The sequence below is a fragment of the Perognathus longimembris genome, chromosome 21, assembly GCF_023159225.1.
Source record: "Perognathus longimembris pacificus isolate PPM17 chromosome 21, ASM2315922v1, whole genome shotgun sequence".
Classification (NCBI taxonomy): Eukaryota; Metazoa; Chordata; class Mammalia; order Rodentia; family Heteromyidae; genus Perognathus; species Perognathus longimembris.
Genome location: NC_063181.1, coordinates 32345820 through 32368973, shown reverse-complemented (window position 1 = coordinate 32368973; position 23154 = coordinate 32345820). Strand labels below are relative to the sequence as shown.

Genomic DNA, 23154 nt, shown 5'->3' with positions numbered 1-23154 from the left:
AGAATAACAGCAATCCCATATGTTTTCTAGTCATTAATGTTTTGGGAGAGTTTCTTCCTTCCCTGTAAATGGCAGGAATTCAACATTCAAACGACCACGCCTTCAGGCCTGGTTCCACAGGCATCAGCCTGATGAATCATCTTTTAAAGGGCTTCACTCCGTGTTCCCTCTGCTGCGTTATTTTGGTTTCAATTTCTTTTACCCACCTCCCTACTTTTTGTAAAGAGAACATATTCTTGTAAAGGCATCTGTTCCCAGGAAAGCCAGGAGGAAGAGAGATTGATGTGGGAGCTACAGGATGTACCAACGCCATGGTTTAATAGTTTAGTTAAAAGCTCACAACCCAGATGGTGGGCAGTACTGTCTTTTCATGTACTGACCATGAATAACTTTCTCTCATCTTTCCTTTTGATCATCAAGAGGAATGATATGCTTCTGCTTTTGCTTCAGTTTTAGTGAACTGAGCCTCTCTGTGAACACTTGTCTGAACTATAAAAGGTTTTGCCAAATGGAGCCTGTTCTTATTCTGCAACAGCAACAACAATAAATGATTACAAGGTGTCTTAGCTTTGGTTTTTCACACATTCACAAGTCTCTAAGTGCACGAGGCTGTACCTCTTCGGCCCCTGGCTGGCAAACAGCAGAGGTGCCAGGCAACCTTCCTAAAGGTGACGAACAAGGAATGAGAAGAGAAGATGGCATCTCTCATAGATTCAAAATATGAGGAGAGGGAGAGATGTATCTTTCCAAAGCTTGCTGTGCTACCAGTTTCCTCCTTCTAGGACCCCGAGTGTTCATGGAATGTCAGGGTTGCCTACATGGATACCAAAGACCCCTGCTATCTTCAATAAAAGCCAGTGATCTAATTAACTGATAATTTGGGAGGATATCTATGGTACTGTTCTTACTTCAAATCCAAGGCTTAAGAGTGCCCACAGTCTACCTGTATCCATGCTATAATCATTTTGATCAGATCTTTCCCGATTCCCAGACAGCATCAAGCAAAGGAAGTTCCCAGATGACAAACATCTGATACAGAATATGAACTTTCAGTTTCTTTATATGATGAATAGAGGTGCTTGTGGTTTTGTTGTTTATCAAAGGACAAATAAGGAAAGTAGAAAATGAAACTATCTTCAAAGTGTAAGTTATCTCTCTCTCTGCTGACGTGATTCCTTGAAGGGACTGGCTCTCCTGGTGACCATAATAAATAGATGCTCTGAAGACTGCGACTCAGTATCTGAGGAGGGTTGGTGGAGAGGACTTCCACCATGGCAGACAAGCAGTCTTCTTCAGAGCAAGAGGCTTTGGAAAGCCTGGAGAAATACCACATCCATGAAGACATGGGCTTTGCTCTGGCACACCCTCTGGTAAGAGACAGTAGGGAAATAGAGGGAAATCACTTTTATGCTCATTACTCACTGGAACAAGTAAAGTTCTACTGGACAACTTCTGCAAAATGATAGGATAGAGTGGTGGAAAGACTAGAAACAGAGCTTAAACAAGTGTGTCTCACTCTCTGTTTTTAGACTATTATCTCTAGAAGTTCACCCATGAACTTCTGGCCTGCCCAAGGTGGAACTTAGAGTATTGGGACAAGGAAACTATGGGAAGTTCTTGAGTTTTTCAAAAGAATAGTACTGTAGAGATGAGAAGCTGGCTGTCTTATAGGAGCTTTATTTTCAAAGAGAGTTTTGAAAAGGTAGAAGGTATCAATAGAACATGAATCACAGGAACTTCTTGTAACTGTTGGTTTATCTCCAATTGTGCAAAATATGATCTAATTGATTGGATTTATGAGATGGCACATCAGATAATCTTTGTGATGTGTTCATATGCTTGCTGCTTACTGAGTATAAAATTCAACTGAGAATCTGGAGGCTGAACAACTCCTCCTCCTCCTCCCCTCCCCTTCCCCCTTCTCCTCCTTCTCCCTCTCTCCTCCTCCTCCCTCTCCCCTTCTCCTCCTTACCCCCCTCCTCCCCCCTCCTCCTCCCTTCTTTCTGCATGTTTTTAGCTATAAAGTGCAAGGTATGTGGGGGAAAACGCTTGTCCTGAAAACTACAGGTCCCTAAATTGTATTCCAAAGAATACAGAATAAATGTTGACTTGTCACGAACATTACAATGATCAAACCCTTGCAGGGGAGAGAGGGCAACATGGCCATGGCTTCGTGCCCAGCCCTCTTTGCCTCCAGCACAAAGAATGAGAATGGAGTCACCTAAGGTGAGTTCAGCAAGGCCCTGGAGGGAGGCTCGAGCCCAATATAAGATGCAGACTCCCAGTGGCAGAGACAGGAACAACTCCTACTCAACACCGCAACCCCATCTCTGGGTGAGGTGCCCCTGCCAGGGAAGGGGCTGTGGGTCTCCGCAGGACCCTGGGGGTGGACGCCTGCAACCCTAGCGACCGGAGGCAGAGGCTTGGAGGCCAGTTAGAGCCACCTCCGGTGGCCCGCACCAAGCCTGGCTGCAGAACCTCTGCCTGCGCCAGCGCGACGGCTCCCGGGAAGCCCAGGCACCGCCCTCTCCCGCCCCAGCCAATGGAGATGCCCCCGGTCGTCGCTAGGCAACAGAAGCCGCGCCTGGGCTGCGGGGCAGCTGTCCAGCTTAGCCCGCCGCAGCCGCCACGGAGCACAGGTCCCTCCCCACGCCTCCGCCTAGAGGGAGGCCACCTTGCTGCGGTGCCCCTCATTCTCCCGCACCCCTGGATTCTGCCCCCAAACACCTGGAGACAGGTGAGGGCCGGGGTCTGCACCCCCACACCCAAGTAAACCTGTGAAGGCAGGCGAGCGCACTCGTGTGCAGGCACAGGACGGGGGAGCAACAGGGCTCCCGGATGTGCGTCCACCACTCAGGAGCTCCAGACCGAGGGAAGGCCGAAGCAACGCACCGGCGCCGGACACCCGAGCCAAGGATGCCCCGGGACCCGCAGAGCCTGGGATGCGGCCTGCAAGGCCAGCCAGGGCAGCCTCGGCCACACAGGCCGAAATCGACAGGATGGAACGTGGCATTCCACCCACACAGAAATCCTAAGCAAACAGGAGCACCTATGCGGACATCTGAAAAAGTAGTTTAAAATAAAATGCTAAGTGAAGACATAAAAGGCTAGTATATAGTAATATATAGTGCATGGAACATCGGTAGTATATAATATATAGGTTATATGAATATACAGGTTAGTATAACACATATAATTATATATAGCATATAGTGCATATAGTATATAGTACATAACAATACACCATCAAGGGATCAATAATTAGAAGATATAACAAATGCCAGCACATCTACCTTTATAAAATACACAACATTAGAGAAGGAGAGACAGGTGAGAGAGATAGACATATGAGAGAGATAGATGAGAGGCAGGTGACAATATGACACTAATGTGGGAATATTAATTAGTGTGGGAATTCACCCTACTTTTATCAATAGGTAGATCATCTATATAAAAAATTAGAGATAAACTACCCTGCTTTTTAATATTTTTAAAGCTATATTGTAAAGGTGATATCGAGAGGGGTTACAGTTACATGATTCAGGTAATGAGTACATTCCATTTTGAACAGTGTCACTCCCTCCTTCGTTCCCAGTTTTCCTCCTCCCATCTCCCCTTCACCCAAAGTTGTATAGTTCATTTCCAACATAGTGTCTAGTGAGTTTCACTGCTGAGTTGTTTCACCCTTTGTCCTACTGTTTCTGTGCTTCCCCTTCCCCTCCCTAAATCAGATAAACATATACAAGATAAAGGGTACAGAAATAAAAAAAGTGACAAAACAATAAACCAAAGGAAAGAAAAAAGAAAGGAGAAAAAAGAAAGTAAAGAACAATGCAAAACAGTATTTAAAAAAACTCAGACACTGACAGAACATTCAGGCAGAGACTGCAGGAAGCATGCAGGGAACCTTTTCAGAATAGAATATACAAAAAGCAAGTCTTAGAAAAATGCAACAACTGTGGTAATTTCAGAGACAAGAGTTAAGCAAAAAAACAAATCCAAAATGTTAAAAAAGAACATAAAAATTTCCCTTGACTATTTAAAAAGAAATTCTAAGGAGTAAAAAGGAAGTAACCACCACAGGGAGAGAAGTAGTTTGGCTTCCTGAGATATTGAGGGAGTTAGTCATGGATAGCTTAAAACACAAGAGAAATTAGAGATTACTTCTTTTTAAAAAAAATCTTTCCTAGAGATTTTTAACTAAAAATCTACCTGGTACTGTAGATTTCAAACTCTATCAATTCCTTTGTCTAAAGTTCAATAGTGTGTCTTTGATTCTGTTAGAGTTACAAAATACCTTCTCTAGCCTACCAGCATTTGAATGACCTTCTGTATTTTTCTTTATTAATTTGTATCATACCACATAGTGGCTCTTTGAACTGGAAGTGTATTACTGATTAAGCCTTATATCTGTTTAAAGTGCTAGCTATGCTATACAGCAACAACAAAAATGTAGAGAAATTACCATCCGTTACAAAACTGAGCATGCTACACAGTGAAACACAAAACAATAGGAAACCTTTCTAGGAAAATTACCAGAGCAGAGAGTGTGTGAGGTGAGGGAGTAAGAAAGGTGACACCCTGGTTAGAAATATGCCTTCATTGATTAAAACTGGACATATTCCTAGAGATCTTCAAATATATTCATATTTGAATTTTGTGTCACCTTGTTTGATAGTTTACTTATAGTACTAATTTTATTTTGAAGCGTAAGCCTCACTTATATGTGTTAATCCTTTCATTTGCACTGTTGTTTTTAGAACCTCAGGGACATACCTTGAAGTAGATTATAATGGGAAAGGCATAAGGCAGGATAAACTTTACATATAAAACATTACATAAGCTGATCCTGGGGTTTATATTTATCACACAGAAACAACTTTTGGGGTCATTACAATAATTAAAAAAGTAATACCATATGTGACATTACTGAGTATAATGACTAATTTACTAGTAGTAAAACCAGCTTTTTAGACCCGGGGCCCAGGATCCTCAGGTTTGTTCTAGCCACTCACCCCCACGTGCCCAATAAAGAGACACAGGGAAAGGTCGAGATAGGAGATTCATTCCACGGCAGTCATTAAAAGACACTTCAGTGGGTCTTCATCTATCTTCTGAGGTACAGACATTAACTTCAGGTTAAGTAGGGAGAATTGGGGGTAACAGATGAGAAAAACCTGCATAATTAAAACAATTCCAAAGCTGAGTGTAGCCTCCTTGATCATGATCTCAGTCTCGGTTGTTATAGGTGTTTTGGCAAATTGTTAGCACTTTCCTGTCGGCAACAGTTTCCTGACTGGTGAACTCTTGAGTGTTTGGCTGTTTCCTTTAAGATGATAATAAGAAGTCTTTACCTCTTCAAGTGGCAGCTTCCTTTACTTGCAAGGGTTATGGGTGAAGGTGAACCCTCTCCTTCCTAGAACCCAAGGTGAAGATAAAGGGATGTTAACAGAGAGTAGATCAGAACAAAGGGCATAGGTACAAAGTTGGGGGGGGGGGTTAGTGCAACCCAGAAAAAGCATATTTTAGCCAGCCTCTTAAGGTGATATTTTATACACCCTTGTTTTTTCTACTTAAAGAACAAAGTTTAGCTGAGAAGAAGTAGCAGATAATTAATGCTTTAATAGGAGGCCTCATCATGGAGGAGATTGGTGTTGGATAAGGTAGTAAGCAAGGTTGAATAGACATATGAAATAGTATAACTCCATGCTTGAAGTGTTATGAGATGAAGCAGAGAAAATCTGAGGGTGGCGAAGCAAGGCTGGTGGGTAGAGATGGGTGATATGTTGCATAAAAGAGCTAGAGGCAAGGAGAACTCTCCATGGAGAACCTAGCCTATTTCACACTAATTTCCTATTTTATAGCAGAGTGCTTTTTACAGTAATCCAATCAAAGCCTTATGTTTGCTTTTTTCCAGGAAGAGCTACCTGATGATTATAATGCTTGGCTTTCCATTGGCAAAAATCTGCCCACACTGATTGAGAACGGCCAGCTCCGAGCAGAGGTTGAGAAGGTTTGCTATATTTATTTTGCCTCCTTGTTAATGTTCTTAACCTTTATGTCTTTGCACCACCAAGACTGATTTCAGTCACACCTCTCTCCATTTGTTCTTAGCTACCCATGCTCAATGTGGATGAGCTCCGAGGACACAGGTCCCAACGCCTCGCGCATTTGACTCTTGGCTGCATCACCATGGCCTACGTATGGGGGAGAGGCGATGGAGATATCAGACAGGTTTGAAAATGTCACCCTGTTACTTATGCCTCACAATGGGTTCTCATTTCTGAGAGAATGAAATGCAATACAACTTTAGCATAAACAATTTAAATGGGGCTGGTATACCTCAGTGACAGAGCTCTTGATTAGCATGTAGAAGGCCCTGGGTTTATCTCCAGCACTAGAAAGAAGGATTTAAAAGAAAATTAAGTACTATAACTTCAATCAAAGCTTGAATAAAAAATAGACAGGAAAAGAATATTATCATTTACTGACTTAGCATTCCAGCTGCTATCATTATTTTACTTTAGGCTTCTACTTTGATTATACCTATCCTGTTGCTTTAACTTAAAAGTATCATGAAATTTGTTGTTGTTACTAGGCAGTCATCCTAGTCATCTGAAATAGCTCTATACATTTTCACTAAATTTCTGGACTTTAGTTTACTTACTATATCTTCTACTGATATTTTGTGTCGTAATCTTTCTCTACTATAAATAACACTACAGTGATACCTTTGAATGGTTCTTAGTTAATGCTCAAGTGCTTGCATCTATTAACACAGAGGAATAGATGGTTTCAATTTTTACAGCATCAAATAATTTTGAAACATGTTTGTATGAATAGATGAACAGATAGTAGTCATGCTCTTGTTTTTTTAATTAAAGTAGCAATTATGAGGATAGACCCATTACAAATTAGACTTAATACCAATTTCAGTGTAAATCTAAGCAAAATATGTGTCCAGTAACTCTTCCTAATGATTAGTGCAGGACAAATGAAGATAAGGAAGAGGAGGACAGAACAAGAGAGAGAAGATTAAAATAAAATAAATAACTGCCAGGGCTGGGAATATGGCCTAGTGGTAAAGTACTTGCCTCATATACATGAAGCCCTGGGTTCGATTCCTCAGCACCACATATATAGAAAAAAGCCAGAAGTGGCGCTGTGGCTCAAGTGGCAGAGTGCTAGCCTTGAGCAAAAAGAAGCCAGGGACAGTGCTCAGGCCTTGAGTCCATGCCCCAGGACTGGCAACAAAAACAAAACAAATAAACAAAATAAATAACTGCCAGCATCAGCTCATTATCTATCTAGCGTTGCAATGAAGTCCTGCCTTATTCGTACCGTAGGTTTGCCTGTGCAAACATAGGCAATTTGACTCTCAGATAAACAATGAACATTTTAGTACATATATGCCATGATAAAAATTTATTGGCTTCCTATATTTTACTGGCAACCACAATCACATGAAACAAAAGCAGACTATAGTACCAGAGTTTCAAATCACAAAGGAATAAAATACAATCTAGCAGCACCTTCTGCCATTTAATAAAATCTTACCTTTTGGACAAAGGCAATTTTTTTGTAGTTCCTAATCTTTGCACATCCTGCTAAAACACAAATATACATATAATCCACCCACAAGAGGAGTTATAGAGAAAAGAGGAAGAAGCTAAGAGGAAAATCTCTGTGTAATAATGTGAATGCCTTCATTAGCTTTAATTTCTTCATATCCTATCTTGTAATCACTAAACTGCCATATTTGTTCTACTGTTACAATCTAGCTTAAATTTTACTTAAGTGCATTATTTCACTAGATCTGCTAGAAATGTAGTCTACTGAGTTGTGAACGAATTGGGGGTGGGTTAGCTATCTGCAGTGGGAGTCAGTATTTGCCAGGCTCTCTGAGCAGAGATTCAGGGGACTTCAGTCGTAGTGAGTGCTATCACAAAATTTACAGACAGTGTGGACCAGAAAAGAGGGATAGCGGTAGCACATGCCATGGAGGCTAGGATACACACAGCATCACTAAAAATAATAGATTTGTCACATTGGATGCCACAATTAGGGAAGAAAAGATAATTTTTTTAATGTATTGGGGTTTTTATTGTATAGGACACTATTCTGTAGGAGGTGGCAATGAAAAATACAAAAAGAAATATAAAGGGAAGAACTTACACCAGAGAGAAACTGAAAAGGCACTTTTTGTTTGAGAAAGGGCAAGAGATTAGTCACTGTGTTTCATACAAGGAATGTTTAGAACAAAGATGTATTAGAATATTTCCTATCCTTCTCCCAAGTCAGAATTACTCAAAGGTGTGAAACTGCAGCTCCACGACCCCTTAGGGAAGAGCCATTGCCTCCCTCTTCTTCCCTAGTTTAGATGTGTGCATTTCAGCTACTGGCTGCTGGTGATGGCGCGTGATTACCCTGATTACTACATGGGACCAAGGAGGTGTAAGCCAGGTGAGGGTTAGTTGGAGAAGTCAAACATGGAGAATAAAATGTTAGCTGTGTTACCCATGGCGCTGTTAGCTGGAGAGCAAGGTCTCTTTATAGTATGAAGCCAGCAGGCTGGAAGAGCTCTGAAGCAAAATATTTTCTGATTATTCTCATCACTGTGACAAGACATCTGAGGGAAACCACATAAGAGAGGAAGGGCTTCTTTGGCTCTTGGCTTCAAAGGCTCCAATCCATGAACAACCAGTCCCACATGCTTGGACAGCCTCATGGCAGGAGGACATGATGTGGAGATCTTCAATCTCATTGCAGCCAAGGAGGGAGAAGTCCTAAGCTAGAGGGCACTGCCCTTCCCCTTTACTCCAACAGCCCAAGGGTTGGTGCTGCCCACACTCAGAGCAAGCCTTTTCCCCTTAGCTAGTACACTCCAGAAACACCTCGCAGACACACCAGGAGTGAGTTTACTAGCCTCCTAGATGCTGCCAAGTCCAGTGAAGTTGATAATCAAGATTCATCATCACACTACCCAGTTAAAGAGAGTGGAAGACTGTGACAAGACTGCCCAGTAGGAACATATTACTTTGACTTAAATGGCCGATGATAGACTTCTACTAGAAATAGAAGCATTGTGAGGAAGAAAGGGCTGAGCTGAGATTTTACTTCAAAACCCAAGTGTTGGAAAAGCCTCTATATCTTCTCTGGGGAAAGGTGAGTGAGCACAAGAGCTGAGAAAGCTAACAAGGCCATTTCAAAGCATGCATTTCTATACTGAAATACCCAGTGATGGAGAAACACTTCCTTTTCCAGACTCAGGAATGTCTTTGAGCCCACAGATCAGTGTTGTTCTCAGTGATGTTTCCTCAGTATACATAGACACATCATGGTAATCTTCACTGAACTTCAAGGGCATCAGGCTGCTTATGCTTCCAGTGAAATCTCACATTTTTTTCTTTGGTGCTGTTCAGGGCCCAGGAGCTGTCCCTTAGCGTTTTCACTCAAAGATGGTGCTCTACCACTTGAGCCATAGCTCTACTTTCAGCTTTGTGGTGTTTAATTTGAAATAAGAGTGTCATGAATTTTCCTGTCTATGGTGGCTTCAAATGGCAATCCTCAGATCTCAGCTTCCTGAGTAGCTAGGATCGCAGGTGTGGGCCACCAGTGTTGGGCAACACAAGTCTTAAATGCAAACCCCCAAACCTACAGGCATCTTTGAGACATTTTATCTTTTTTATTTGTCAGTGGATAATGTGGTATCTTTTGTGGAGGAAGTTCTTTAGAAATATTATTGGGCTGCATGGATGAAGGAAGGAGGAAAAATAGCTCGCAAAGTCATTAGAAAGTAAAGAGAACAGGCTTTTACGTTCTCCCTTGGGACAAATTGTGGCCACATCAATCTAAATCCAAAACATAAGCAATTGAAATTTTCCCGGGTTAATTATGGAATGCAGGGTATGTTTGCCAGCATATAGACTGTTAACACGATGGAACACAGATGACAAGGTAAGATGAGGCAAAGATTCAAAGTGCGCACTGTACCCCACAGGTCCTGCCAAGAAACATTGCTGTTCCATACTGCACACTCTCGGAGAAGCTGGGGCTACCACCCATTCTGGTTTATGCAGACTGTGTGTTGGCAAACTGGAAGAGAAAGGATCCCAGAGGGTAAGTACACTGGTCACAGAACAGGAAGTGGGATGTATGTCATTGAAAGCTACTTGTAAGTTGGGTTCTAGTGGCTCCTGCCTTCAGTCTTAGCTACTGAGGAGCCTGAGATGTAGTAGATTACAGTTCAAAACCAACCTGCACAGAAAAGACTGTCTCAAATTAAATAGCAAAAAGCTAAATGGTAGAGTGCCATCCCAGCAAGCAAGTTGGGCATGAGGCCCTGAGCTTAAATCCTGAGATTGTCCAGATAGATAGGTAGGTAGGTGGGTAGATAGATTGGTCGATCTAGTTGTAGATTGTTTTACTTTTTGGCAGCACAGCTTGTGTTGGGTTGGATATCATTTCTTGGATTGTTATATCTGTATTTACAGATCCATTGTACATGAGTGAGGCAGTTGTATAGTCAACATACAAGATAAACAGAGATCCTGTGTATTCAGTTGGCTTTTGAGGATTACAATATATCTTATGAAAGAACCACCCTAGCAAGCTACAGAGCATATCATTTGGAAAACTCATTTATCTTTTCTAATCAATTCCCTTCTCTCTACCATGCAAGTATACCCTGCTTTGTCTTAACAAAATTAGCTGATTTTATACAAAAATAGGTAGCGCTAGACAGGGTTTCACTGTGTAGTCCAAGCTAATCTCCAGCTTGGATCTTGTGGTTTTACCACCTCAGACTCCAGAGTTTTAGGATTACAAGGGTGTGCCATGATGCCCAGCTAGTTTTGTAATTGAATTTCATTGCAATAAATCCAGAGAGCAGATGTTCTTGTGTTTGACTTCCTTTGATTAGCATGGTTTGTGAGATTCTACACATTTGATATTTGCTGAAGAGTGAATACACCTTCAGCAGGAGAGGGGGCAAAATCTATGCTCTCAGAGCTACCTGCCCACAATTGTTGTAGGGATGGAACCTGCTGCAATAAAGGCACTTACAGTGCCCAGTAGCCATGGAGTGTGCCTGTAAGGGGTGTTCTCCACAGACGGACCAAAGAATGAAGGGATTTGACCAAGAAAGTGTCTTAGTAGCAACAGCAGTCTTGAATATGTGTCTGCCTTGCGTACTATTCCAATGCAAACCTGAGAAATATTTAAAATATTTGTTTATCCTTTTACCTACATTTTACTGCTGGTAGCTCATAGTAAATAGTATTCAGTCTAATAACAACAATTCAAACTATTGAATCTGAAAATTGGTTTCCTTTCTTTCTTCCAATTGGTCACCACTTCTGGCTGCTTTCATAAGGCCCATGACTTATGAGTAAGTATGTGACTCTAAGATTTATTTGCTGTTTGTAGTGAATATACACTTATCAGTAGAGTCAAAATGCATTTTTCAAATGTTAGAATTCACATAAAAACTAATTTAATTATTTAAAAATAACCCCAGTCCTTAATTTATGACTAGCAAATGTCTTAATAACAACAATTAGTGTGTCTGACTTGTATCTATTTAATGCTATAGCTACAGTTTTAAACAAACATGATTTGCATGTTACATATATAATTTACATGTTGTATATTATTAATATGCATAAATACAAAACATTTTGTATCTATGACCTAGGGCCTTTGTGCCAGAACTAGGCAATAGTAGAGCTATGGAAGAAGTAAGCATGGCAGGTGTAATCCTGCCCAGGTGACACTAAAGTAAAAAAAAAAACAAACAAAAAAGGAAAGGAATCCATGAAGATTCAGAAGAAGAGTAAAGTGCTAGGGACTCTAATCAAGTAAGAAGTTTAAAGCAAAGAATCCCTGATCAATTTATCCGAGTCCAGCAGGTGGAGAAGGAATTAGTCAGAAAATGAAAAAAGCTGAGGTGTTTCCAGTAGGGAAAACAACAATTGTGACAGCCCTGGAGTCACAAAACTTTTGGTGCATTGTCAGGGCTGAAGGTGAGTTAGTGCAACTGCAGGTGAGCAATGATGGCTACAAAAGGAGACAAGAATGAGGAAGTGATTCACGAAAGTCATTGTATAAGGCCTTTGTGTCTGCGATCGGGAATTTAAAAAGCTTTGAGACATTCAGCATCACGCTGGCACTCCATCCTGAGTCACTGCAAAGAGGCAGGGACCAGGGACAGACCTTGGCCAGGAGTGGACGGTTTGGGCCTTCAGAACTACAAACCAATTGTATACCAAAACTCACAGTTTTACAGGTTTTGAGACAATGTTTGCCTCCATGTCTGAACTTTAGTATAAAAGAAAAATGGCATCCTACCAGTTGCAGATTTCCAAGTCAATTCCTTTGTAAAGCAGAGAAACCATTGAGAAATCAGTGGTGTGTATAAAAGAGATAAATGTGAATAGGTTTCTTTAAGCAACAACAAACCTCAAATCTTTCTCAACATGGAATAAATGTCTATGGTAACACGCATGCTTGTAAAAATGTTAATGGAATGATAGAAACAGATCTATTGGGGGGAAATTTGCCAAGCTCTTGAATACGTTTCCAAGTTTCAGCCTAACCTTGCTTACTGAATATGGTCTTAAATAATGTGCTAGTATAATTTACTCTTACTAGTCTCAGATACATAGTAGGCACAGTAAGACTGGCCATACTATTATTTCAAAATGACTTTGAAAATAAGATGGTATAAACAAAATTCTTGAGAGCTTTGTTACTCTACAAATAAAATAATTTTGCCTAACACCTTTCCTACCTCAATTTTCTCAGGAACATGGACATTTTGTTTGCATTTCCGGGTGGGGACTGCAGCAAAGGCTTCTTCTTGGTTTCTCTACTGGTGGAAATAGCAGCCTCTCCCGCAATCAAAGTATGTCCACTCAGTGTTGGATATTTTTTTTTTTTGGAAGCATGGATTCAAGTTCCTTTTAATACATCTTTACTCTTTTTGCTAAATGTCTAATTGTATTTTTAATTCACATCAGCAGAGTAATATCTTAGCAACTGAACTATACTAGCATGAATGGACTCTTGATTAAATTAAAGCAGTAAATTATTTATTTGGAGGTCATGGACTATTGAATGTAAATGTTTTATTTTATATTACTCCATTTGGTTTTTGGGTGTCACCTAAAACATAAACCTAGGAGTCAGACATTTTGAATCAAGTTTTAAATATTTGATGCAATTTGTCATTAATATGTAGTGGCATAATCCAATGTCTTCTAGAAATAGAAAGGGAATTTCTTTTTTACTTTTATGAAAGTTTATTGACATGCATGTTCAGATTTGTTCACTTTATTTTTATATTAGCAATACATTACATATACCATGAGGAAATGTCACTGTGAAAATTCCATACATGCATGCAATGTACTTTGAACAAGTTCACTTGTTCATTATTTTCCCATGCTCCTTACCCAACCTTTGGGAACCAGTGCTTGGTAGGTTTCATTATGCTGTATGTATATCATACTCTTTCTTCTTCACATCTCAATGTCCTTTCCTTTCCCTCTCCCACTGATCACCCAACAGATAAATTCCCCTCTGCATGCAAGTCACACCATCACCATCATCACTTTGGGTCCAGAGTCCACAAATTAGCAAAATGTGGATTTTTTTTTAACTTGATTAATACTGCTTAACATGATGGTCTCAACTTCTACCCCCTTTCTGACTGTTTCATTTTTCATTATACAGAACAATTTATTGTACACACATATACACAGTGGTGTATGTATGTATGTATGTATATGTGTGTGTGTCTTTCTGTACATGGTGACACAAAAAACTATACTGTGGCTCTGTAGAATAATTTGAAGCTTAATATTATGGTACCTCCAGTGTTGCAATTTTATTCAGAATCACTGCAGTTACTTGGAGAGATTTTTATGCTTTCATATCATATGAACTTTAGGACTAATTTTTTTTTTTACAAAGAATAACATTGGGCTTTGAAGGATATTGCACTGATTCTGCTTTTGTCATTTTTGGCCATTTTCATGATATTGATCTTCATTTTCATGATATTGATTCTGCCAATCCATGAACATAGGAAGTATTTCCATCTCACGATGTCTTCTTCAGCTTCTTCAAGTTTTTATAGTTTTCATTGTAGAGATATTTCAACTCATTGGTTAAGTTTATTACATAGTTATTCTTTTGAGCCTGTTCTGAATAGAATGGAATTCTTTTATAGCCTGTTTATTTATACTATAAAAAATCTACTTATTTTTGTATGTTAACTTTGTATCTTGCTATGTTGCCAGGATATGAGATATTGTAGATCAGATAAGAGTTTTGTATAATCCTTAGGATGTTTTAAGCATAAAATAATATCAGAAAACAGTGATAATTTAATTTCTTCCTTCCTTTTATGAATCCCTTTGATTTCACTCTTTTGTCTAATTGCTCTGTCTAGGAACTCTAGTACTATATTGAATATGAGTAGGAGAGTGGATACCTTTGCTTATTCCTAATGATATTAGACACAGGCATCTCATATATAGTAAAATTATGTTATGATTCATTCTTTTTATTGCTGGCTTTTTCATTGCTTTAATAATGAGGGATTCCGGGGCTGGGGATATAGCCTAGTGGCAAGAGTGCCTGCCTCGGATACACGAGGCCCTAGGTTCGATTCCCCAGCACCACATATGCAGAAAACGGCCAGAAGCGGCGCTGTGGCTCAAGTGGCAGAGTGCTAGCCTTGAGCGGGAAGAAGCCAGGGACAGTGCTCAGGCCCTGAGTCCAAGGCCCGGGACTGGCCAAAAAAAAAAAAATAAAAAAAAAAATAATGAGGGATTCCTGGATTTTGTCAAAGGCCTTTTCTGTATTAGTTATGGTGATCATGGCCTTTTTGCCCTGGATTCTGTTTCTGGTCTCTATTACATTAATGACTTACATATGTTGAACTATCTTTCCCTGTAATGAAACCAATTTGATCATCATGTGTGATCTTTTTCTTAGTTATATATTTTTATTGTTAAGTACTTGTACAAAGAGGTTGCCAGTGTTGCTTGTTATAGATATGTTTAAGCAATATATATCCTTTTGGTTCAATTTTCATAAGTCAAATGACTCTAGAAATGAATCAAGCAATTTAAACATGAATTTAATGTGCCCATCTGCAAGGATGAGAGAATTTTACCTTGTGTCAATGTTTGATGTTTGGAGCTCTTATGCAATTTTTTTCTCTTTTTCAGGAAATCCCCAAGATAATCAAGGCTGTGCGATGTGAGGATCAGGAGGCTTCAGAAGTGGCACTGCAACATATATGTTCCTGCCTGAGAAAAGCCAATGAAGTCTTTAAGGAAATCCGCAGTAAGTATCCTGTGCAGAATATTCTACGCTAACAGTTAACATTTCTGGCTGACTGAGGTGAAAGTTTGGGGAAAAAAGAGAAGCAACAAAGAGAAGCATCATTGAGTGCATATTTCTACTTGGTCTATTTTCTCTCCCTAAATCCTTTCTTTGTGCTGAGTTTAACTATCTGCAATGTGTAGATTAGAATTTCAGTGAGATGGAACAAGGTGACTTAAGGTTTCCCAGGTAGTAAACAGTGAACCCAGAATTACAAGTAGACCTATGTAGCTCTAAAGAGTTTCAACCTGCTACTAGAAGTCCAGTAGAAACCTCCAGAATGTGAAAGCACTATTAAGTGCTGAAAAACAGCTCCTGCTTGATAAGACCTTCCTGCTAATTACTGTTTCTTCACTAGTTCACTAAGAAACAACAGAGAAAACTGAGCTTAAATGTTATTGCAAAATCATCAGCTTGAAAATATAAAATATTGATCCAAAAATTGGAAAAAGAAAGAAAGTAGAAAAGCTGAAAACATTATACAAGCAGTGATTTGCAAAATAAAATCTGCCCTACTGGACAGACATAATAAACAGGTTACAAGTGAGTGCAGCGTGATTAAGACTGGCCCACGGTAGAAACATCTTCAAGTCAGGTGATAGTAAGCTTTGGGGAGGAAGACCCAGGGATGTGGCCCGGGTTCATTCTTCACTCCTGCATGATGGTGGTGAGACCCAGGACCTTTATGCATATTAAGCACGTACTCTGCAGTTGAACTACATCCCCAGCTTTGGTTTGTTTCTTGCAGGCAGTCTATCTGTGTGCCAGTAAGCACATAGAGCTGTGCTCAGGAAACGTTGGCAGTTTGAGGACAGGGAGGTCCAGTTGGATTAAGTGCATTTGATCTGCCCTAAGCCTCCTCCTGCGGCTTCTGCTGGAGTCCTGCCAGTTTGTTGTTGTTTTGTACAATTCCTTGAACTTCCTGTGTACCTCCGATATCATTAAATTAATCATTTATGTTTCTGCAGAATATGTGGATGCCAATCAATTTTTCAACGTTCTCCGCATATATTTGTCTGGGTATGTAATTTTATGTCCCGATTTGTTTCATTTAACACTAAGAGCACACCAAACTTCCACTGGTGTTCCCTCCACCATTAATCTAGCTTGTCGCCTTCTATTTCCTCTACTGAGAGATTTTATGTCTGATTTTCCTTCCTTCCTGGTCTAGCTGGAAAGGCAATCCGAAGCTGTCAGATGGTCTGTTGTATGAGGGGGTCTGGGACACCCCCAAAAAGTTTGCAGGGGGCAGCGCAGCCCAAAGCAGCATCTTTCAGAGCCTGGATATCCTTCTGGGAACAGAGCAGAGTGCCAGTGGAGGTAGGTGGGAAGTGACAGGTATTGATTGTTTCTCACAGGAATATGACCATATCTTGTGTGTGTATGTGTGTGCATGTGTGCCTGTGTGTGTGCTAGGTCCCAGAGCATGGATTTAGGGCCTGAGCACTGTCTCTGAGCTTTTACTCAAGGAAGGCTGGCATTCTAACACTTAAGACACAGCTCCACTTCTGCTTTTGTGGTGGTTAATTGGAGATGAGAGCCTCATGGACTTTTCTGCCCAGGCTAGCTTCCAACCGGGATCCTTGGACCTCAGCCTTCTGAGTAACGGGTATTACAGGTGTGAGCTACTGGTGACCAGCCATGATAGTATCTTAGTCAGCATCTCATCAGTACTCATCTTCAGTTGTCAGTCAAGTAGGGACTACATAGCCCTCATTCATTTAACAGATGAAGAAATAGAAACTTAAAAGACAGTGGGAAACTCCTTGTTAATCCACTAGAAAAGCAAAATCTCAAACCTGAGTTCATTAGCCTCTTGATCGTGAGACTTGAGTAGTAGCAAGAAGTTCTGGGAAAGCCATCATATGGCATGAACATGTAGGGTCAGGTGTAGAAACACACCAGCAGTTGAAACACACCATGGGCAGAAGTCAGAGGCAGAGAGCTCAGAGACAGTCAGGCAACTAGCCCAGTGGCACAGGGTCAGTGAGACCCACAGCAGAGGGGAGATGAGCCATGGCTCTTACATGCTTTACAGAGGCCTCAATGATGGAGAAGAAGAAGGTTGTTTTTTTTCTTAAGCTTCTATTGAGCAAACCAAAAGGAAAGAACTTGGTTAGGAAAAAACATCCCCCCCCCCTTAATCTGAGCACATTTCAAAGTGATTCTGTTACCCAGAAGGCTGATAGCATTATTTGCTTATCTCCAATTAAAAAGCTGGAAGTGGAGCTGTGGCTCAAGTGGTAGAGGGCTAACCTTGAGCAAAAAAGCTCAGAGACAGTGCCCAGGTCCTGAGTTCAAGTCCCAGGACTGGTGCACTTGGGCACACACATGCATGTACACACACATGCATACATGCACACACACACAGTTCTTTAAACTCTCTTAGGCTCAGTGTCATCGACCTCTGCCAAGTGCTGATTATATAATCTTGTCTGTACTTTGACCTCTTGGCAGGAGTCAGTACCAAAGAAAATAAGAAAGATAGCACAAGCCAAAATTCTTATTATTAAAATGAGTTTTCTGGGAAAGAGTGAGGGCAGGGGTGATATTGTCCAAAAAGAAACATATCCGACTTTTGTACCTAACTTATGTAACTATAACCCCTATGTACAATCACCTTTATTATAACAATTTAACATTTTAAATGAATTTTGTTCATTTTACTTTCAGAACTAACAGTAGATTTTAATAACTGCCACTGCTGGTAGAAGACAAATAGCCATTTAGTCTTCACGTGTGGTGGTTTTACCCTCAGAGCCTCTGTTATGGTTCCCCCTGGAAGCCAGGGCTCTGCTTCTCACCTTTGTCTTGTTGCTTTAGGATCTGCTGCTGAGTTCCTCCAGGAAATGAGAACATACATGCCACCAGCTCACCGGGCCTTCCTGCACGCCCTAGAGTCTTGCCCATCACTCCGGGAATTTGTCATCTCAAGCCACAATGCTAGCTTGCAAGAAGCATATAATAGCTGTGTTCAAGCTCTGGTCTCCCTGAGGAGCTACCATCTGACCATAGTTGAGAAGTATATTCTGACTCCTGCACGCCAGCAGGCCAGGGAAAGCCAGGCATCAGAAGAGTCACCAGACTCAGAAAGCAGAGGGACGGGAGGTACTGACATCAAGAATTTCCTAAAGGCTGTGAGAAATACCACCCAGAAAGCCCTATTGAAGGATGTGTGATGGAACCCTAGCAGGAGTACATCTAGGATTGAGGTGTGGCTCAAGAGAACACCTAGAAAACACAAGCTCAAATCCCAGTGCCTTCCAAACAAATATTGTACTCAATGCACAGAATTCTGCCTATATTCCTTACTTTGCTCACTGGATCGTTTTCATGTAAGAAAATAATAATAATTACCTTTATGAACAGGTTGAAAATTAATATAATTGATACAATGATAACATTCTATAAATAAAAATTAATATAAGATTAAATAAATCTCACTTCATTTTTGTTTCAGTTTCAACTATATGAAATATTCTTCCAGATGAGATCTATTCTAAAGTGTTACCTCTTCCACCAGGCTAGCAGATTTCTTTACTTTTAAATTTGATTACTATTTTTGTTCATAATCACCTGTTTATTTACATTAGCATTACATGGTACACTTCAAAATGTTAAAGACACTCTGTGATGTTTACCCTTCCATTCAGCCCTTAAAGGATAGTTCTCAAGTATCTGCTGGATATAGTGGCCCTTGACTGTAATCTCAACACCTGGGATTGAAACAGGAGGGTTTGCAAGTTCCAGGCAAGCCTGGGCTATATATAGGAAGACACTATCTCAAGATGGGAAACCAAAATCAAACAAAAGACCAATATCCATTGAAAGTGTAAAAGAATGAACGAGAATATGAATACTGCAATCAGGTCTGTTTCTCCCGAAATAGCAATGTCACTGGGCACTCATACTCTTAGCATGAACATACTTAATGGAATCATGGAAATCTTAGGGCTTGACAAATGCTGAAAAGTCACTTGAGCCAAACATTTTACTTCAGAAATGACAAAGCTGGGGCTCCTAAGAGTGCAGTCAGTATTAACAGGTCACACACCAGCAAAGGGGAGGAAAAGGAGTTTTTAGAAAACCAATCTTTTTCAGTCTACTTGGAACAGACTAGGCCGCAGGGAAGGCAATTCTGAAAGGGAGACAGGAAAGGAAATAATTTGGCAGAATCCTATGAGGAATCACAGGGTTACGCAGAAATCAGGTATGTTATAAGACAGAAGGATAAAAATGCACCATGGAATGAGAAAGCACTTTGAACGACTCCTTTAGTAAGAGGTCCCTTTAGCAATGAGCTTTGTGAGTGGCATTGAAGATAACATTGGCCAGGCATGGTGGAACATCCCTGTCTTCATCACAGCACTCAAGAATCAAGAGTTCGGTTCTGGGTTTCCTTGTGAGACTGTATCTTTTTTTTTTTTTCAAAACAGAGATGACACTGGGCAAGCTGTTTACTTTGGCTCCCAGAGCCGCTCCACACTTTGGTGATACTGGGTCAGTGGCAGAGTCTTGAGATGGCAGAGGCCGCATCGTAGGGCTTATGTGAGCGCTGCTACTCTCACCCTCTCTGCCATGAAAGCCATGAGATTTACTTATTGCTCCACTTTGATGACCTTATCTAACCTTTGCCTTCTCCAAAGGGTCTCTTGGGTAGATAACCATGGTCAGATTGAGTTTCCATTTTCTTAAACCACAAAATGGGGATTGGATTTCAACATGAAGTTTTGCAAGGGACAAACTACATTCAAACCACAGTGCCATTTTAGTGGAATTCATGATAATTCTATCTCAATATCTTTCAATATAATTAGAAACCCATAGTAGTATATTCGTCTATATGTTTTCTTTAAGCAAATTTTAGCTAAAAATGGGTGCCTCTTTCATATCAAAGGTTCAGAAAATTAAGTATTCCTATAAAAATATTCCCAATAAAACTTTCATACATTTTTAAGTTTATTATTTTTGTTTTTCCTTACTAGAGTTTGAACTGAGAGCTAGTTTGCTTGCTCATGGCTTTCTATTACTTGAGCAGTGCCTCTAGTCCTAAACTTTATTGGTTATGTTGAAGACGGAGTCTTGAGAAATTTTCTGCCCACTTTGGCCTTAAACCATGATCTTCCAGATCTCAGTTTCCCTAGTCATTAGGAAGACAGACATGAGTCACCAGGACCCTGTTCATATGTATTACTTTGTGTTCTATTATTTTTCACTCTACTATATAAAATATAATACTTATTGAAATTGAGAAAAATATTGCTCAACTAATATCCTCTCTATACTCTTAATATCCTTTACAAAAGAGCTAGCATATAGTCTTACAATGATTTTGATCATCTATGAGCTGGAAATAGAGATTTACTCATTCCTGCAGAATTATTTTACAAGACAATAAGGAAATAAAAAGCTAGAGAAGTTCAGACAGACCAAAAATTGGCTGATCAGCATGCTCTCAAGGTTTCTAAGGTTAATGCCAACAATGACAAATGACAAAATGACAAAACAGCTCACAGAAAGTGTGTTCTCCACTTCTAAAACCTTTCAGAATATAGCAGCTCTTTTACTTAGAGCAGACTCTAATTGCCGCTCATATACATGATCATCAAAACAGCTTTATAAAGTGGGAATTCTTTTCTTTGTTTTACAGATTAGCACACTAAGATGGCCAAGAGATACTGGCATTTGTTCAACAATAGAAAAAAATGGGGAAAAAGTAGGGTATAAACTCAGCTAACTTGGCTCCAAAGATTGAGCTCTAAATCACCCTAGGACACAGGAGGAAAATTTTCCCTTTCTATGGGAGTGTTTCTAAAGAAGGAAGTTCATTAACACACACAGCCAGAGCTAGAGTTGTTTAGGTGCTTTTCTAGCCACTTAATATTTTACTTTCATTTCATTTCATTTATCTTATTTTAAAAAACAACAACAGGTTTTAGCTATGTAGCCCATTCTAGCCTCAAGCTGATCCTGAGTTCTGGGATTCCAGGCATGTGGTAGCAAGCTTGCTTCACATAATATCCTAAAATTAATGAAATGCGTATTTCTAATCACAACCAGCTCAGAGAGATTACAGCATAATGTGCTCCTATTGGTTGATTGCTTTTCTAATTATCAGACTTACTGGTGTGCGAAAGAAACACAGATAGGAGATGGTTTATTGTACTTGGAAAGTTGAAGACAAGCTGTGCAGGAATTAGCATGTTATCTGCCTTCAAAGTTGAATTAAATGTGGCAGCCTAAGGGACATTTTCTTCTGAGTTTCTACTACAAAATAAAGCAAGCTTTGCTGGTGGAATTAGTGGCATTCTGTAGCCACATTTTATATAATTTAAGAAGCATAAAAATATGGATCTGCAAGCATAACACTATGGATTCTTCAAAATTATCTATCTATGGAATATTCTGGCAGAGCAACACTTCTAAAAGCACGAGTTACTAATGATTGCTCATACTTAATTCTTCTGCATGTCTATTACTATGCTTCTAAGATGTATTAATTTACTTGGTCATTACAATGGGCCTTTGAAATTAGTGTTATTACTAGTTAGTTTTTCCTGTAAGAAACTGGAGACTACAGATTTCAGTCCTATTCAAATGTCACAACTATGGAAAGTCAAAAGATGAAAATCAGGCAATCTGACTCCAAAGTATTTCAAAACACCACATAGTGCCATATCTTGCTGAAAAATGTTCTTTCACAAGGGATCTTTGTTCCTTTTAGCTGACAAAGTATTGTGTAATTAGGACTATGAATGTAGCTCAGTGGTAGAAGGTTTGCCTAGCATGCAGGAGGTCCTGGGTTCAGTCTACAGTACTGCCAAAAAGAAAGAGAACAAAGGAAAAGACAAGGCAAAAAAAAAATGGTGCTTGGACTGGAATGTGGTAGAATGCTTGCCTAAAACATGTAAGGTCCTGAATTCAATCCCCAGCATCGCAAATTTTTTTTTTTTTTTTTGGCCAGTCCTGGAGCTTGGACTTAGGGCCTGAGCACTGTCCCTAGTTTCTCTTTGCTCAAGGCTAGCACTCTGCCACTTGAGCCACAGTGCCACTTCTGGCCGTTTTCCATATATATGTGGTGCCGGGGAATCGAACCCAGGGCTTCGCGTATATGAGGCAAGCACTCTTGCCACTAGGCCATATTCCCAGCCCCGCAATTTTTAAAAATAACATCATCATCAACAACAACAACAACAACAACAAAAACCATCCGAGGGGCTGGGGATATGGCCTAGTGGCAAGAGAGTTTGTCTCATATACATGAGGCCCTGGGTTCAATTCCCCAGCACCACATATACAGAAAACGGCCAGAAGTGGCGCTGTGGCTCAAGTGGCAGAGTGCTAGCCTTGAGCAAAAAGAAGCCAGGGACAGTGCTCAGGCCCTGAGTCCAAGGCCCAGGACTGGCCAAAAAAAAAAAAAAAAAAAAAAAAAAAAACCATCCGAAATTTAAAAAAAAGTGAGCCATGTGGTAAACAGTAGAGCCATAATGTAGAGCCATAAGATCAGCCTTAGAGAATTGGAACAGTTCTCTGTCCCTCCGAATGCTGAGGGAGGCCCTGTCAAGTCCTACTGTGCTTAGCATTATGAAGGCCACAGTTTCCACCCTCCTGATAACAGAACATCTCTGGGAGTTTGGATCCAGCAGATGGCCTATGCAAATTGGTTGCTTTCTTGTTTACAGGGAAATTGCCAATCCTAGAATTGTCCCCGCCCTCCCCAACTGACACCTTTATCTCTTTGAAGTCATCTCTGTGACA

The 23154-nt window shown here is 40.3% G+C and overlaps 1 protein-coding gene across 2 annotated transcripts; it reads left to right on the top strand.

Annotated features, from left to right (window-relative positions):
* The first annotated feature begins 1208 nt into the window (after positions 1 to 1208).
* On the top strand, positions 1209 to 18855 carry Ido1 (indoleamine 2,3-dioxygenase 1). Of its 2 annotated transcripts, none has more exons than XM_048330816.1 (10): positions 1209 to 1370; positions 5918 to 6013; positions 6115 to 6234; positions 10001 to 10119; positions 11375 to 11389; positions 12805 to 12904; positions 15240 to 15357; positions 16365 to 16416; positions 16568 to 16716; positions 18220 to 18855. In XM_048330816.1, the coding sequence occupies exons 1-10, from the start codon at positions 1272 to 1274 to the stop codon at positions 18573 to 18575; spliced, it is 1224 nt and encodes a 407-aa protein (XP_048186773.1). In that variant the 5' UTR covers positions 1209 to 1271; the 3' UTR covers positions 18576 to 18855. The 2 variants fall into 2 exon arrangements, with proteins under 2 accessions (XP_048186773.1, XP_048186774.1); XM_048330817.1 differs by lacking the exon at positions 1209 to 1370 and adding an exon at positions 2893 to 3086 and having other exon boundaries at positions 5917 to 6013.
* Positions 18856 to 23154: the final 4299 nt, after the last annotated feature.